Source organism: Lathamus discolor, chromosome 8 (assembly GCF_037157495.1).
Source record: "Lathamus discolor isolate bLatDis1 chromosome 8, bLatDis1.hap1, whole genome shotgun sequence".
Lineage (NCBI taxonomy): Eukaryota > Metazoa > Chordata > Aves > Psittaciformes > Psittacidae > Lathamus > Lathamus discolor.
The window spans coordinates 7,572,187-7,589,749 of NC_088891.1; the positions used below are offsets into that span (position 1 = coordinate 7,572,187).

The 17,563-nt window shown below is 41.3% G+C and overlaps 1 protein-coding gene across 10 annotated transcripts in view; it reads left to right on the plus strand.

Annotated features, from left to right (window-relative positions):
- The window catches only part of AKAP13 (A-kinase anchoring protein 13), a 212,980-nt gene that overhangs the window by 174,833 nt on the left and 20,584 nt on the right, over nucleotides 1-17,563 (plus strand). For all 10 annotated transcript variants that reach the window (XM_065688843.1, XM_065688844.1, XM_065688842.1 and 7 more), the window contains 9 exons: nucleotides 2,160-2,202; nucleotides 3,495-3,600; nucleotides 8,659-8,830; nucleotides 11,971-12,038; nucleotides 12,844-12,910; nucleotides 14,058-14,193; nucleotides 14,733-14,845; nucleotides 16,007-16,153; nucleotides 16,781-17,031. In XM_065688843.1, coding sequence (XP_065544915.1) covers nucleotides 2,160-2,202; nucleotides 3,495-3,600; nucleotides 8,659-8,830; nucleotides 11,971-12,038; nucleotides 12,844-12,910; nucleotides 14,058-14,193; nucleotides 14,733-14,845; nucleotides 16,007-16,153; nucleotides 16,781-17,031 — 1,103 coding nt within the window. The remainder of the gene's footprint in view (nucleotides 1-2,159; nucleotides 2,203-3,494; nucleotides 3,601-8,658; nucleotides 8,831-11,970; nucleotides 12,039-12,843; nucleotides 12,911-14,057; nucleotides 14,194-14,732; nucleotides 14,846-16,006; nucleotides 16,154-16,780; nucleotides 17,032-17,563) is intronic.

The following is a 17,563-nucleotide window of genomic DNA, read 5'->3' on the forward strand; positions in this document are numbered from 1 at the left end:
TGTGAAGCCTTTGAATTTCTTGACCCACAAACGTTTAATTGCTGTCAGCATTAAGGGGTTGTGAGCTGGTTTCTTTGGTTTGCAACACCCTAATCCAGTTGCTGTTTTCTGCATACTGGACCTTGATGAATTATTTCAAGTCCAGCTACCATATAAAATAATTTTGGTGGGTGATGCTTAAAAGGTGCTCAGATAATTACATGAATGTTTGGCTGCAAGCCCATATTCATTGCACACCGAAAGCAGTCCTGTCCTTTGAACAAAACTATTTGTGTGGGTTGTGAAGTCAGTTTTAGTATTTTAGGTTTGAACTTGGTCATGATAGGAAACACAAAAGCTGGAAATAAATCTTCCTTCACCTCTTCTGTACAAAACCCTGAAGGAGAGAAAATGTGTGATTTCCTATGCTTATCTTCATGGGGTCTATGGCTTGCAGTAGAGTGTTGATCGTATGATGTTATACTGTAACCTGAAACATGAAATCATAAACAGGCTTTTGCCCTTTTTTTTTTATCTGAATCTGTTTTGCCTGGATCAAGAATCCCCCATTTTAAAGATAAAACGTTATTGCAGTAGAAGATAAATAGTACATCATTGAAGTTCACGTGCAATGTACTTTGTGAAGGTGCTGAAGAAGTCACAAATATCAAGTTATTACAGGTCTTGATTCAGTGTTCATATTTCTTACACTGACTGGAAAGACACAGAAGGGTGTGTGAAATACTTAAATCCAGTCAAATTGATGAATCTATTAAAAAAAGGAAAGCCAAGGAAGTTTGCATGTTAAAAGCAAACTAGAACTGAAATGTGAACCAGAGTTGCTGGAGCATTAACCAGGGATTTGGAAGTCTGTGTATTGTTTGTGTGATCTTAGTACGCACTTCGGTAGTGGATGTTCTATAAAAACCCCCAGCACAGTCAGGAAAGCAAGTAGTAGACTTCATTTGATGAATGTTACAGTATTGCTAACTTTGATGTATTTGGGATAGATCATTAAGTAGGTGAAAGATTTTGCAAGGGAGATACTAACAGAGCTCCCCAGGCAGGGATTAGGTAATGGGGTATGCTTGTATTTTAGTTTCTCAGTACGAAGAAATGATATTTGTGTCCCAAGCTGTGTTGACACTTGAATCAGCAGTTAACAAAATGTGTATTTCAGAATCGTAAGGCATAATATTGTGTGCACAGTTTTTCCTAATGCACTTACTGCTTTTGGATAGAGGACCCTCGCTGCCTCCGATGTCACATGGTTCCTTTGCACTCACCCTTAGTTTTAATAAGTTAGAAGAATTTGAAGCCAAAGTATTGCTTTGCTTACAAAGGCTAATAAGATCATCAGTCATTCTGCTTCTTGAACTTCAGATAGGGCTGCGAACAGGGCTTGCAGTGAGGGTATTTTGGAGTCCCGACAGGCCCAGTTAACCTGGAGAGTGCCCTTGCTTCAGTTCATCCTGATTTTTCAGGGTTCTTTGATGGTTCTGGTAAATGGTGTCAGCTACCTAATCTGCTCCAGATGCATTGTGCAAGCAGGTTTCTTGCATATAAAGAGAACTTGTGTCATTGGCAGGGCTTCAGCTTCATGTCAAAAGTCAGACTTTCCTCAAGCACAGTGTTTTGTGACTAAGCCCTAGGCTGGTAATGTTTCATGGAAAATGGAATAAGGCTTCCCTTGTTTCCCTTACTCTCTATGAAGTGCTTCAGGATTTTGATGGGAAAATGTACTATAATTTTATCAAGTATAAAAGTTTTATACATGAAACCTGGATGTGTTTTACAGTAGATTCTTTCTAGTGGTATATAAATTAAAGCATTGTGGCAGAATGATTCTCATTTATACCTATTGTCATTGAATTCGCAGTTCTGATTCACATACCCTGATTTACCAGCACATTTAACAGATGCCCATCCTTTGCTTAATAGCTACAGAACAGTAAAAATGCTAAGCATGCTTTCACCTCAGCACCTAATTTGAGAGCACCTAAGGATACAGGGAACCGGGCTTTATCCTGAGCACATGAAATGTATTCTAAACACTCACTTCTGGAAAACATTTCCTCTTCCTCTTGAACCATCCAAATACACAAACTCTGTTTTTAAACTCAGTGGTCTAAGACTGCAGTCTAACATGTCCTCCCCCCTGCCCCTCCGATCTTTTCCAGGTACACAGGCATTCGGCGGCCCCACAGCTTCCTCGGTTCAGAGGTACAGTATTCTGGGGGTACCACGTCTCTGTTGGTGGGACTCCTGCAGTGGGCTCTGCTTCAGATACCCAAAAGCCTTCCTGGCACCAGTGCACCTCAGCTGAATTCACAAGTTGTCAAGCTGGTGAAAATCAGTCCTGTGTGTTTAAAGGCTTAAGAATATTATAGATCATAGAGTATGAAAGTCTGTTGTAGGTCTAACAAGGCTCTGTGTTTATTCATAGCTAGTAACATACCAGATTATCTGTTATCAAACAGTATCAGTTTACCCTTAGTTATGTTTTACACTAAAAGTAGTTTTTTCTCCCTTTAGTCAATTCCGTTTATATTTCTATGATGAAGGCCAAAAAGATCATGGTTTTGTCTGTTACTTTTCATCCTTGCAAGCTGTAGAGAAGAGATAGTCATTCTGGTGGGTGCCAGCTTTAAAAGCGCTTCCCTGGGGGAAGGACATTTATGGCACTGAAGGAGCTGGGTGTCTGGTCTCTGTGTCGCTGATAGCTTTGGCTTCATTTTGTGGCTGGGAGGCTCTTTGTTTCTGCTCGCTGCTGTTTTCTCCTCCTTGATTTCATTTGTCTTTCTGTTGTTCTGCTTTTGGTTTGCATTGTACTTCCTATTGACAGACTGTATCCTTTAATGCAATGATAGTTTCCTCCATAGCTTCTTATTCTTTTATAGAAGATGAAGTCATAAGCTTGTGCATGTAGAGACTGGCAGAAAATATCTGGCTTCCCAGAAATGCCTCATTTGATACAAATGACTGTTTATTGCTTGGTATTGGTATTCTCATTCCTCAAGGGAGGCTTTGCAGTGTGGTTTCTAGTAAAGGCACTCACTGCCTCTTCAAGGCTTATTACATGTCATCCTCTAGAAGGGGATTTCTCTTTTTAAAGGATGTGCACGTCTGTCCCTTTATGTCTAAAATACTGAAGATTAAATGCCGAGACTCGCTCTATACCTGCAGCATTTGCCATGTTGTAACAGGCCGATGCTGAGCTGATTAGTGGTTATTTGACCACAGGAGCAGCAGAGGGTGCTGTGGCATGGTTTGAGAATGGAGATTGCTTAAAAACAAATAAAAGGATACCTTGAAATGCATGACAAGCTACTGGACTGGCATTTTGTCTTCACTTTGCCTTCTTTGGTAAAAAGAAGCATAAAACAACCATAAAACAACGTGTCACTTTGTTGGATAATAAATGCATTTCTCCTTTAAAAAAGAATCTATCTGTTTAACAAATGCTTTGGGATGAAAAGAATAATAAAAGCAACCTCTTTCTTCTTTGATTTTAGCATATCTGAAGAGAGCAGCAGTGTCCCCGCTGGTAAAGGTGCAACCAAAGTCAGTCGCACCTTCAGCTACCTCAGGAATAAAATGTCCAGCAGCAAGAAGAGCAAAGTAAGTGCTTCTTGTGATTTATGCAGCCGTGAAATACCCATAGGTAGCAGAGATGAATTCTGTGTTTCAGTATGTTCCCATAGGGTGATATTTATCTCCTTGCCTGACTTTTTCCCTTTTGCAAGGGGAGGATGGACTGTAGGGTAATAGGGAATAGCTACATGGGAACTCTTAGCACCCCAAAATTGAAATGCACCTGAGATGAGTTTTCCTGTGCAATGTTTTTGCCTCTTTTCCCCACAGAATGAAGCTTCATTTATTATAGAGAATAGGTTGTTCTCTGGGATGAGTTATGGCTTTGCAGGGATGGATGGGTCTAATTTTTAGAGAACCTGAGAGGTGGTTAATAAACGAGGGCTGGAGCTGTAAGAAGGGACTGGCTGCCGAAGGCCGTGTTGTGTTTCTCTTTTATGTCTGCTTTTTGCCACAAAATCCCCATGCACTGCTGGAGAAGCTGCCCAAGCTGTGACCTTTAATGATGGCCAATATTTATATTTTCCCCTTTTTTCCATCCTTGAAAACCTGGGATTTAATTTGCTGAAGCTCAAGGGCTGCTCAGCACAGCCGAATTTCCTGGAAACAGTGTTGGTTACAGAAATAACTACATTAATGCTGAATACTTCACACACACAGGCTGCTGCTGCCTTAGGTTGTCCCCTGGAGATTAATATATGTTGGAGGGGGTTTGGCTTGGTTGGAGTTTTGGCTTGAATCTCACCTCAGTTCATCATGTCTGACCAAGCTAACTTCGCCTTACCTCACAGCAGGCTCTCTGTATTATACAGTTAAGTGATGTGAAGCTAATATGTTGGTGAATACTATTGGAAGGCCCCTGAGATGCATAATTACATATTCTGATGAGTGTCTCAATAGCAAACAGGAAACAAAATGTGGCATAAGTATTGTGCCTATAGTGGAGTAAGGCTGGGAGCTGAAGCAGACATGTATGGGAGGAGACATATTTCATCTGCACAAAATAACTTGATTTTAGCCTTTTCCAGCATCTGCACTTGATGTTTCAGCCTGAGGTTCCTCTAACATAGCTGGGTTTGTGTGCTCTGATGCTCCAACACGCATTTGGATACCTATTTTTGGAAGATTGCATCACCTTTGCAATGAGGTACCAGCTCTAGTGAGATCAGTCATTCTAATCACAGTTCCTCTTTATGGCTCTGCCTTTCAAGATGCGAGCAAGAGCTGCTGCTCTGCAGCTTTAAGACAATGTTGTTCCCTGCTGCAAAGTACAGTGTAAAAATAAAAGATCTGTTTACATAGAAACCTCTGTGCAAACCACTAGTGAGAAGTGATGGAGCACGTTGCACAGCCTCTGAAGGAGTCCAGAAATTCATTAACCGGTTCTTGCACTTCGGGTGTATAATCTCTAAAGCAAGAACTGTAGAGATATGTGTGTGTGTGTGTGTGCATATACATATATGCACACACACAGAGATAAAAGAGATCCGGTTGGGACAGGTGAGAAGATAAAACAGAAATGCTTTGAGATACTTGCTTTTGTTAAATAAGTGTACTCTGGTTTCACCAATTCCATGATACTGTCTGAAGCAGTTCATAAAGTATTGCTCTAAAATCCCAACAATAACGTGCACTACAAAGCTCATATCAGTTCTGGTGATTTTACTAAAAAGCCATAATACTCAAATCAGGGTTTCTTCTCTGCTTGCGGTGGCGTGTTTGCATTGCATACGTTTTGATGGCTTCAGCTGCACATTTAAATAATTCAGCCTAAAACTTCTTGGGAGCACTGATTTCTGAGAACATTCTGGCTGATGGAAACCTGTAAGAGTTAAAAAGAAAAAATAACAAACCTTGAAAGAGGAAGTTGGACAGGAAGAGGTGATTGCTGCTGCTGTCTGGGCTGTCAGGAGGGAGGGAGCCTGCAACTTCTTTCCAGCTAGGTTTTACTTCAAACCTGCAGAAATGCACTGTTTCTAAGATGACCCATGAAATAAAGCGTATCTGAGGCTACTAGTGGCAACAGCTCCTTAAAAATGGTGTAGAAAGTTGTGTAAAAACCCCTAAAAATAAAGGGATGTTGGAGTGTGTAACTGCAGGGGATACTGATAGGAGTTTGTGTGAATTTACCCATGTCTGGAATGTACTTTGTTATTTAGGGATTAGTCAGGGAATCTCTTGACATCAGTCGCATGCACAGATTCATGTTTGTGAAGTCTGAATTCAGGTTTGTGACAGTCATTCTCTGTCAATTACACAAAAAAAGGAATGCTCATTTTCTTCTTTTGGTAGAGAGTTTCTGGGAAATGACGACAGAAAACCTAGGATGAGTAATTTCTGTTGCCTTGTGCAGTTATTAGGCAGTGCTGTACCACCAACAGCGCTTCAGTGTATATAATAAGAGTTGTAAGTGTTTGAAAGCACTAGGAGAGAGGGAATATTTGTGACCTGTAGAGCAGGAGAAGCACAAACACATGAAGCCTTTCTGTCTGGGAAGTCTTCTGCAGCACTTTGTTTAGTGAAGCACTGCACAGCAGCACTGAGGTATGTTAAAATTCACTTTTCTGTAGCCTAAGCATCACAGAGGGTTTAATTTGCCACCTTCTGCCTTTTAAATGGGTGGTCTCCCATTGGCTTGTGCTGTCTGTAATATTAATCCCATCTTTTTCTGCCTGTAGTACTTTTTTAATGTGTTTTTTTAGCAGTGGAAGCTGAGGTAGGGCAAGATGAAAGCAACAACAGAGTAGCTAAAATCATCATGAAGGAAGTTAGCAACGATCGTTGGGCCCTCCCCCTTTGCTCAACTGCTGCTGTGCTGGTAGCTCTGTGCCGTTGCAATGGGCTGATGCTGGTGGGAAGCAGCTCTCCTGCCCCCAGGGAAGGATGTCGATTAAATGGAATAGATTTGCTGAAGTACCTCAAATAACAGTGAAGCTGGTAGGACTTAAGCAGTGGGAGGTAAGAGCTTCATGGTTATTTCGGTGTGGGATCCGCTGCTGCAGGCCTTGGTCTCATACAACCGAGCTGCGGTACCCAGCTTGTCTGTTAGTGCCCATGACCGCAGGTTCAGCTGCGAAGCTGAACTTCAAGTCATGATGGCAGCTTCAGTAGCACAGGAAAATGGGTTTGTTTTTACAGCACCTTTTTACAGAAGTTCCAGTAACTTGTCACAGGAAAAGAACAGCAAAGAATAAATACAGTCTCTTTTGAGACCTTGTGTTTCGGTGCTACGGCTGGCACCCTGTGTATGAAGTTCGCTGTTTCCTCCTTGAAAGTGGTGCACACATTTCCTGTTTTTCCTGGGGTTGTTCAGCTTAAATTAAAATGGTTTTGACAGTGATTTTTATGAAGAGAGGGTGTTATTCCAGACTGTAGAATTACTGGGCTTTGCAATAGGCATCAGGTGTGTTTAAAGTATAGGACAGTGAATCTCCTTTTGGCATTTTAAGCATGAATGTCGTAAGATCTTGCCTTGAGCATAGGGTGATCTTTTTCCTGGAGCTTCATAAGTCCTGGGAATAGACTTGGTCAACTTGGTACCGTCATCCAAGGACTAAACTGCAGCATTTTAGCACTTGAATCCTGCCAGGCTGGACACGGTTAAAGATGGGAGATCAGCAGATGGACAATGGGGCTGTGGAGTTTTACACAGGATAGTGATCTAAGATGATGGCTTACAGGAGGTGGAGATGTGCCACAAAGCAGACTCTTCCTGGCGGGTTTTCTGCTTCAGACAGGATTATTCCATATGGTAATGCTCCTGGTTTTGCTTATTTGCAGAACGGAATAGCGTTTGAGGCCAGTAAATAGACTTTATGAGGCTTTGCAGGGAGAGACTCCGACAGTGGCATCTTGCCTGGGGTGTGTTGAGAGAGGATAGACCTTAGGCTGAGTTACTTATTACTTGAGTGTGTCATCAGACATTTCCCTGCTGATGACTGCAGAGCTCAGTACCTCTTTTAACTGCTTCGTGACAGTCACTCACATGGGCTGCTCTCTGATACTTAGCTGTGACAGTATTTAGCAAAGGGCATGTGGCATGTAAATGACAAAATGGAAAGATAAGCTCACAGAAGCCTGTACCACTTTCTGGTTAAGCTTCTCTTTCAGATGCCATGAAATCTGCAGTAACAGTTAAAATACAGATTGTATGGTAACCGGTACATAGAAAGACAAGGAGTTGTTGGTATCATTCAAATTCGGAGCTTTTCTATGGTGTTTCCTTTAAAAATTGTTTGGGAGAATTCCAAATCCACAAAAGGCTTCAGGTAAAAATTGCTCCAAATTTTTAGTATTTAGCATTTTCTATCCCTTTTACAATAGAAGAGTAAGCGAAAACTCTGCTAAAAATGGAGGAAGCTGGCTGTGCTTGACAGCTTCCCATAGCTGAGTAACTCAGAGGTTGAATGTGGCTTCTGGAACACAAGATAATCTTTTACAGTGTTGCTGCTGTTCCACAGCCTTTCTGTGGTGCCATATTTCAAGAGTTTATGAAAGATCCATGTCTCCAAAACATTTCACAGGGTTACTGGGGGTTGCATGAAACTGATGAAAAGTTGGTAGTCAGAAGGAAAATGAAGGTGAAAATACTCCGGCAGCGATGCTGCGCAGGTAGCGAGGAAGAGCTTGTGTTCTCCGTCAAACATGCAATTGCTAAAGCATGAGTCTTACATGTTGGCCTTAAAAATTACCTGTGTTGGAAGTTTGATGCACATTACACATGGTATTCTATTTAACACTATTTATTGCAAGTACTGAAGAGATTCATGAAGCCCAGAAGAGGTAAGTCATTACACTAAGGAAATATAACAAAAAAGTGGAAGAAAGTAGCTGCCTTCAGAACAGAAATTCATCTCTGTTGGCAAGATCCCCATGCAGAAGGGTCTGCAGGTCCATGGTATGTTAATCCATACCCGTGGGGGCTGAAAGCTGAAGTTTCAGCAGAGCTATGCACACACATGGCTATTGTTAAGGTATGCACTGATCGATATCGTCATAGTACCAAAGGCAAACACTGAAGAATTTGTAACGAGAGAAGAGACCTCTGCAAAGTAACGCAATGTTTGTTCATTTTTCTCTTGACAGGAAAAAGAGAAAGATAAAGAGAAGACTAAAGAGAAGGACAAAGATTCCAAGGAGAAGGAAAAGGATAAGAAGCTGTTAAATGGACATCTCTTCACCGCAACCTCTGTTGTAGCCCAAGCGACCTGCTACCACTGTATGAAACCTTTCAATAAGGATTCGTACTACTGTGCAAGTAAGTTGGAGTTTTTTCCTCCCTTTCCTTTTGTTTTTCGTTAAATCTGACATGGGAAATGCAAGTGTTGCCCTTTGTTTTCTTCTTCCTTATGGGTGTGAGGTGGGGGGGCATCTTTGGAGGTAGTGTGCTCCTTATGGAAGCTGGACTGAAATGAGTTGTGGCTGTGAGGAAGTGTCCAAGTGATCCTAACCTGTGCTCGGACATTACAGCATCCCACAGGGATTTCTGCCCCTGGTTGTTGGGATGTATCAGTCAGCTGGAGAACTTTGGATATTTTGGCTGCATCTTACGGCTTGGGGCTAAGGTGCTGTGTTAAGATGGATGGAGGACAGGCAAAGCCAGCTTTTATCATGGCTTTTTATTTCCAGTGAAGAACAAATATACCATCTGTGTGTAGTGAATTTAGTCTATTGCTTAGTTCTGTGAAACCCTGCTTTGGTGAGCCCTCAGTGAGAACAGCATGACACCCCTTTATACATGAAATTGTAGCACGGTTCAAATGGCACGTACCTGTGTGCACGTGAAGTACATTCAGTACAATGCAGGAACCATGGCAGAGGGTTCCTGCAAGATTGGTTTGTCTGTTCTCTTTTCTTATCAGGCAGTTACACGTGCCTATGGCTTGATAAGGTCAGTGGCATTTGTGTGGTCAAGAACAGAGTCTTGGCTGGTTTACTCAGTGCCCAAAGCTACAGAGTATGCAGGCAAACAAGACATTTTCTCACCACAGCTCAGAGCTCTCCATTCCTCACTATTAATAATACTTTTTACTCCACGAGCCTAGAGATGAGTAAAAGCATGTACGAGAATTGCTCCCAGGCTGCAGCAGGAGGCTCTGTCTCTTTATTCTAGTAGATGAGCAGTATATGAAACAACTTCAATGAGCAGGGAAAGGAGCAGCCAGCTGAATCCCAAATGGCAGTTTGGAGTTTCCTGGAAGAGAAGAGATTTCAGCAAAGTCCTTTGCATGAGACACACTCTGTGTCAACCTGATGGGAATGGGAAGACATCAGTAATTATCAGCTCTCAAATGCATCCTCACCCTTTCCTTGCTTGACTGTCTTAACAGCTTCTGAAGCCACTTAACAAAATCAAATATATTCCAGTTTAAATCTCTGTATCCCAGTGAGCTAAAATAATCCATCAAGATTGTATGGTTTAGCATAGATGTTCTTTCCTTGAGTTTTGAGTTACAACAGAAAGTTACTCTTAAGTTTTCTGTGTTAGCCAGAAAATGAATGCCCTGGGAAAGTTTGGTCAGGCCCAGACCAGCTCATGTCCGAGAGTGGTCCTTTCTCCCATTGCATCTTGAAATCAGTCATTAAAAGCCTTGGAAGTGACTGAGAACCAGCAGCAGAGGCTGTGTTGTTCCTGTGCTGTTGTGGACTACTTCTTTACTGCTCCCATTGCTGCTCTGTCTACCTATGGATGATTTTCTTTATGCTTTTTAAACACTGGCTCATTTAAAATCAATGTCTCCACTTTTCAGTGTCACCCCCAGCTTCATAAACCAGGTAGTCAATGCTGAAAGATTTAGCATGCTCTGAAACAAATGGGCAAGCAAAAAATTCCTCATTTTTTTTATAGCTATCAGCCTGGCCTCTTGTATTTTTTATGATCAGTGATGCAGAAAACAAGCTTCTGGGGGGTTTAATTCTTAATGCTAGTGGTGTTAGCATTAAGCATTAACTCTTCCTGCCTGCCGAAGAGTTAAATTGGAGAAACCAGATTTTTCAGTCTAAAGAAGATCAAAATGCCTTACTGCTAAATGGTACGTCCAGGCTTACAAAGCTTGAATGTGAATTAGTGGTTCTGAATTGTCTCATTGCCTCTTTTCATGCACCAGGTTCTATCTCTCTTCTTTGTTTGATCTGAAAAATGGTACTTCCTGTGAGTTTTTGCAAGAACGTGCAGGTTTCTTCTCTTGCACAGGAAGTTGTGGGACATCGACAGAATAGCAACGCCCTGTGGCCTTAACCTTACCTCTCTCAAAATATCAGACCAATTACTGGCTTTTATTAAGTAGACTCAAATGTAAGAAATGCTAGGAATATGAGCAGATTTTGTCATTCTGAGCATCAGTTTCTTTTTGCTTTCATATTTCCTCTAGAAATAATATAGAACCTTATGCTTACAGTGTAATGTACTCTTAAAATTCATGATCTGGGTTAAAATGTGTTTCCATGCATGAGTGAAAATAACAGGTTTTCTCTAAGCTACTGAATCTCAGTATACTGAGATACTGAGAGCATTTGAGTTGTCTTTTATCTGTCAGAAGAGTTAATGTTCCAAGCCCAATTAAAACTTCTTTTTCCAGAATTATTGCTAATAATCTTTGAAAACTTCCCCGAATTATTCCCATAAAATTTCCCAGAAATCTGCTGGCAGGGATCGTGGGCAGACTCAGGGGGCTCTGTAAAAGATAGCAGCTTTTGCTCTAGCGTATATGCAGCAAAGGGTGGTGGTAAAGCATGATGCTTTTTGCATTAGTAAATGTGGTTCTGAACTAAAACAGCGGCTTCAATCTGGTTTTGAGCAGGAAGTCCCAGCCTCGCAAACACAGGCACCTGGCAGATGCTCCCGTTACTTTTCCTGATAATCTTGCAGTACAGCAGCACTTGGTTCCCGTACTGTAGATCTTGGCTATGATATGTCTGAATTGATGTAAATGAATGTTCCTGTGCTTTTCCTGTCTTTTGGGTCCCATAAACCTTGTCTTGATGAGAACAGTATTTGTGTTTTCAGAGAAAATACTGGCCTTAAGAGTTGGGTTCTGTTTCTGCCTCCTGCTTCTGCTTTCCACCTTTTCTTTCAGACGGATAATTCCATCTTTTTTCTTTCTCTCTTTTTAAATGTAAGACCCATTGGAACCCTGGCAACTTAACCTCGTATTGAGTTTTAAACAGAATTTCCTGTTAAATTCCATGAGGAAACCTTGTTAACAAACAAAGAGCTAATTATCCAGGAAAGCAGCCCTGTCTCTCAGTATCTGTAGCTGCTCATGTAAACCACAGTGATGCCTGAAAGCTCTAATTCGCAGTTGTGCAAGATAGCAGTTCAGATTAGAAACAGCAAAAACTGACCTGTTTCTGTGTTTTGTTGTTTAATCAGTTGTGGGGGTTTTATGTTTTTGACAGACTGCAATGCAATTGTTCACAAAGGCTGTAAGGAGAGTGTTGCTTCTTGTGCAAAGGTCAAAATGAAGGTAAGAGATTCATTTGCTTTACTGAATAAACAAAAAGGTTTAAACAATTTAGCATGCACATATATAGCATCCTCTACTGTACGTCCCAAAGTTTCCAGCTTGTTGGAAAGAACTTCAGCCCCTTAGCTATAGTGAATAACATCCCTAAGCTCTCCTCCAATTCCCCAGAACCACGTGTTAATACAGAGTTGGCCCTGTGAGTGTGTGAATGCTGCAGGTGAGCACCACAGGGTGTTTGTTTCCTGAGGTACATAGGAACCTTACGGTCTGTCCTATGCTTCAATTAAAAGAACCCTAAAAATAATCAAAACCAAACCAACAAAACACTTCACTGGCAAAATTCAGGGGTGTCCAGCACCCTAAAATGTTGTATCTTAATTCTCAAATGCTGTCATGCCACATTAACCTGTTAAATATGTATACTGTTTATATGAGGAACGTGCAGAATTTATGCTTCCAAATGTGAGGATCCTCTTGTGCAGGTGGTTCTCCAAGCTGGTGAATGTTTATACAATTACAATTTTCAGTTCTTTTCAGTATTGTCAGCACTTTGTCTTCTCATTTGCTGCACATTTCTCCATCTTATTTTGTCCATTTCATTGATGACAACTGGAGGGGGGCTACATGTGTGTGTGATTGTGATTGTGTGCAGGTAAGTATATAGATATATTACAGACACATAGAGCCAGAAATGATCTATTGTGAGAGGATTCAGAAAAAAAACACAGCTTTTTTATTTTACTTATGTGACAGCCTGATGGGAGAAGGGAAGATGAAATTACCGTGAATTTCATTTTTCTTTCAGCCACAGAGAGGGATGCTGCAGGCACATGATACCTCTTCATTACCCACAGTAACCATGAGAAACAAAAGTAAGAAAACTTCCTTTCCCTCTGCTTTGGTGATGATCTCTATCTGCTATTCTTAGCTGTTCTGACAACACTATGAAGGATGAGCATTTATTGAAGCAGGGATAAGAGCATTTTCTGTGTATGATAAGCAGTGTTTGGGGTTTCAGTATTTGTACTGAAGCTGCACAGAGTTCATCCACCTCTGCAGTGTCCATGTAGCTGTAAGCAGATGTAGTCATACTAGATCTAGAACAACTACTTGACTGAAAGCCTACAGCTGATAAGTCCACAGAATCTGAAAGATGAAGCCTATGTCCATGGTATCTGACATTGGAAAGAATCAAACTAGGAGTATTATATTAACAGAAATTGTTCATGTTACAAGTTGTAAAGATCCTTGCTCATAATACTTTGTTTGGTTTGTTTGGTTAATTAAATAGTCTTATGCTTTGAGATAGTAAAACCAGAAAGATTAATTTTGAATAGGAGCAATACTGACAAACTCTTCCTGGCTGCACTGAGATACACACTGCTCTGTGGACCTACCCAGTGTGACTGAGGTCAAAGAATAGGAGTGAAACAGCCCATATGGGTTTTGTAGTGCTATGATTTGATGAGCTTACCTAGTAATAGCTTGGAGATCAGTAGATGGAACCACACTGTATGATACAGATGTACCCACTGTGGTACTTACCATCAAATTCAGAGGTATTGCTCCAGAAGCAGAAATGCATCCGAAGAAGGGAAAATCTGGAATAAATATGGAAAGATTAGTTCAAGGTATGTGCTAGTATAATGAGATAAGGATTAGCATTTCTCTGTGATGCGTACTGATAGAGAAAGCTGTCTCAAGAGTTCGACCAGAAGCAGGGAGACATATGTAATTATAGGATCGGGTACAACATGGTAGGTTGTTACATATGGTTATTTTTCAAATAAAATTAAGTTCTGTTTACCAAGTGTATGTTCCTGGACTTGCAGATCCCACCTAGAGCTTTTCAGCGTAGTACAACGCAGCCAGCTCTGCACAGGGGTTAATGTTCTTTCCTTCTGTATGGCTGCTCCCAACAGAAAAGGAAGTGAATTGCAGAACCTGGTTAAAGTCATCATCCTCACAGTTATCCATGCAGTTACATGAACTGACTTTTCTCTGATGCTTCCCTTCCAGGCTCCCAACCGAAGGAGCGCCCTCGCTCTGCAATACTTGCTCCTGACGAAAACACCGTAACCTCAATATTCAATAATAGGAGATCACAACAGCCTACAGCACTGTCCAAAAGTGTCTCAATACAGAACATTGCAGGGTAAGGTTGCTCCCTGCCTGCATGAGTGTGTTTGTATTATCTGACTCTGTGAGCATGGAGAAATTCATCTCATTAAAAATAAATTTGTGCGCTATGATTTATGTCAAAGGGACAAAAAGAGCATCACAAAACCAGAAATACCCATATTATGTATGATACCATCAGTTGTATTCTGCACAATCAGATTGTCTGGGTTAGTCTAGTCAAGGCATGACTTCAGAGCCATGTTAGTTGGCCTGGTTATATTCAAGGCCACTTCACAGAGATGCTCTGGGCTCAAGGAGGGAATTCCCTTGCCTTGGGCTGGGTACAGAGCAAGCACACATTTGCAGCTCAGGTATGTTTGTGTCCATAGCCATCAGGTGGAGGCACAGAGCTGCAGTCTTCATGGTGTTTCAGAACTGCATTTTGCATAACCATGCAGTGCTTGCTTTGGATTTCAGCTCATATTAAAAATGCATTTCTTATGCATATTTCAAAGTACATTTGGCTGGTTTTTTATTGTCGTAAACAATATTCTGTGTTCTGTTTTTCCGCAGAGTTGGGAACGATGACAGCTTAATACACACTTGGAAATTCCTGTCTCAGTCAACAGACTCCCTACATAAAATCAGCCGGGTGAATGAATCTGTGGAATCGCTGGTTGATGAAGGTAAGAGCTCCCTGTGGCTGCTTTCCAGACATAGGAAATCCATTCTGTCATTTCAGCAAGTGTTTTCTAATGGACAAGTAGATGCATTTACTGTGATGTTGGAGTATAGTAATACACAGTAATTTCCTTAGCTTGTTGAATTGTGGGAAAACATGTAGAAGGTTTCAGTTGCAGTTGAGTTACATGGAATTTAGCTCAGGGACAAACATTTCCTCTTCTGTTCCGCACCTCTGGCCCATTCATACAGCCGCAGAATTTGCACTCTTTCACCTTCTTCATGCTAATGATGGTGCCTCGTGCTTTGTATTTTTTCCCAGAATGGGGAAGGAACTGTTTAGTTTTGTGGGTTTGAAAATGAAATCAGGTAAATTCAGTTCTGAAGTTTCAACATTTTTATATATAGTGCTTCTTTAAGCTATAATTAGTATTTTTACATCTTAGCCAATATTTACATAAAAAGAGCAGAGTGGTCTTAATTTATTAAGGACTAAAAAGGGCATGCTCATGGTAACAAGAGAACATTTCCCAGTTCTGGCACAAATGAGCACTCTTTCTTAAAGATAGAATCATAGACTAATTTGGTTTGGAAAGGATCTTCAAATGTCATCTCATCCAACCCACCCGCAATGGGCAGGGACATCTTCAACTACATCAGGTTGCTCAGAACCACATCCAGCCTGACCCTGGATGTCTCCAGGGATGACTACATGCGTGTATGTAATGTATGTAGTGTTCAGTTGCAGCTGCATCAGTTCTGGCTTTCTAAGCTTGAAAACACAGATTTCATTTCACATAGGCCTAAGTTCCCTCAATTCAGTGATGTAAATGAAGGAAGATAAACTGGGCATTGTGAGTTTTATTCACCTGTGATGTTGTTGCTTTATAGATAAAGAATTCATTGTTGTTTTAGCTGAGCTAGAATTTGGTCTGTGTGAAAATGGTGAACTAGTTCTGTGCAAATAGCATTTAAAAGTGCTTTTTATAACCTAGGCCTTATGTGGTATAATTCCATATGATCATTATTCTGTCAGTAAAGGAGAATGTGATGTCTGTGGTATGACAGAGAAACTAAATGACTGAAGTTAACCAAAATGAATAGACAGGAATCTCAAACAAGACAAGTTACCCACATCCTAATGGCACTTGCATTGCTTTGTGAAGGAGCAGACATGAACGAAGGGCAGCTGATGGGAGACCTGGAATTGGATTCCAAGCAGCTGGAGGCAGAGTCCTGGAGCCAAGTAGTGGACAGCAAGTTCCTACAGCAGCAGAACAAAGATGTTGTCAAACGGCAAGATGTCATTTACGGTGAGATACCTGCATCTTAATTTCTCACTTGTAGATAGCTTCTTCATATACTTGCAGGCACGGATTGGGGAAGCTTTAGGTCAGGGAATAGGAACATTGTCTTGGTTTCTTCAGAAGCCAAGTTTCATTTTTGAAGTTCTTAGAAATGTAATGTGTTTGTGAAAGCTTGCTTTCTGCATTTCATCTATCTGGAAGGCATCAAAGAAAAAAAGGAACAGGAATAGCCTTGGCTGGGGTTAAGCCATGCCCTCATTTGTCTGCTGATAACATTTGAACTCCGTTACAATAGAGCAACTTCCTAGGAAGTCTTTGCAGGCCGGATGAAGAGCCATCCTGTACAGCAAAAGCGTGTTGAAGCTGGCAGTGAGGTGTTAGGAAGAAGCGGATAACAGTGCTGAATGTTCAGACCTCAGCAACAATGTCCAGAGCTCTTTACTGTGGGATTCCTCTGCTGCCCTGTTTCTCCCACACATTAAATGATTGATGTTTCAATATCTAACATGAAATTTTCTGAAACCCCTTAGAGAACCCCAATTATGGAAGAGTTTTCTAATGAAAACTTTTCCTTATCCTGTACCATGTACTCTACACTGACCATGGTTTTGCTCTTGTCCTCATTGTATACAGAGCTAATGCAGACAGAAATGCATCATGTCCGCACCTTGAAGATCATGAATGATGTATACAGCGCAGGGATGTTAAAGGAACTGCAGTATGATCAACAAGTTGTGGACAAGATCTTTCCCTGCCTGGAAAACTTGCTGCACATCCACAGTCACTTCTTCCAGCGGATTCTGGAAAGGAAGAAGGAGTCACTGGCAGACAAAAGTGAAAAGAACTTTGTCATCAAGAGGATAGGCGACATCCTGGTGAATCAAGTAAGTGCTGGGAAATGCTTGCACTTCTGAGAATGCACCTGGAAACCAGGCGCTCTTCTTCCCTCGTGTTTATGCCATTCAGATAATCACAGCTGATGGCACCTTTACTCTTCACACCTGTAAAAATCTCTGCCTCTGCTTTTTTAAGCACTCTCTGCTCTTCCAGAGAAAAGTCTAATGATGAAAATTAATTCAGTTTATATTGTGGGAAAGTGAAGCACAGAATGGTTTGACCATAACCTGGAGGGTTGGCAGCAGCCCACAGCAGAATATGCCCCATGTGTTTCTTGGCCGAGTTACTGACCTGCTGTTTAACTTTGGGCAGGTCATTTTCCGTTATCTGCACTTTCTCCTTCTTTTTGCCTGTCTTGATTTTTTGTTGTTAGCTTTTAAGCCCTGTGAGTCACAGACTCAAAGAATGGTTTGGGTTGGAAGGTACCTTAAATTCATGTAGTTCCAACCCCTGCCACAGGCAGGGACGCTTTCCTCTAGACGAGGTTGCTCAAGGCCCTATCCGCTGGCTTTCCTCTAG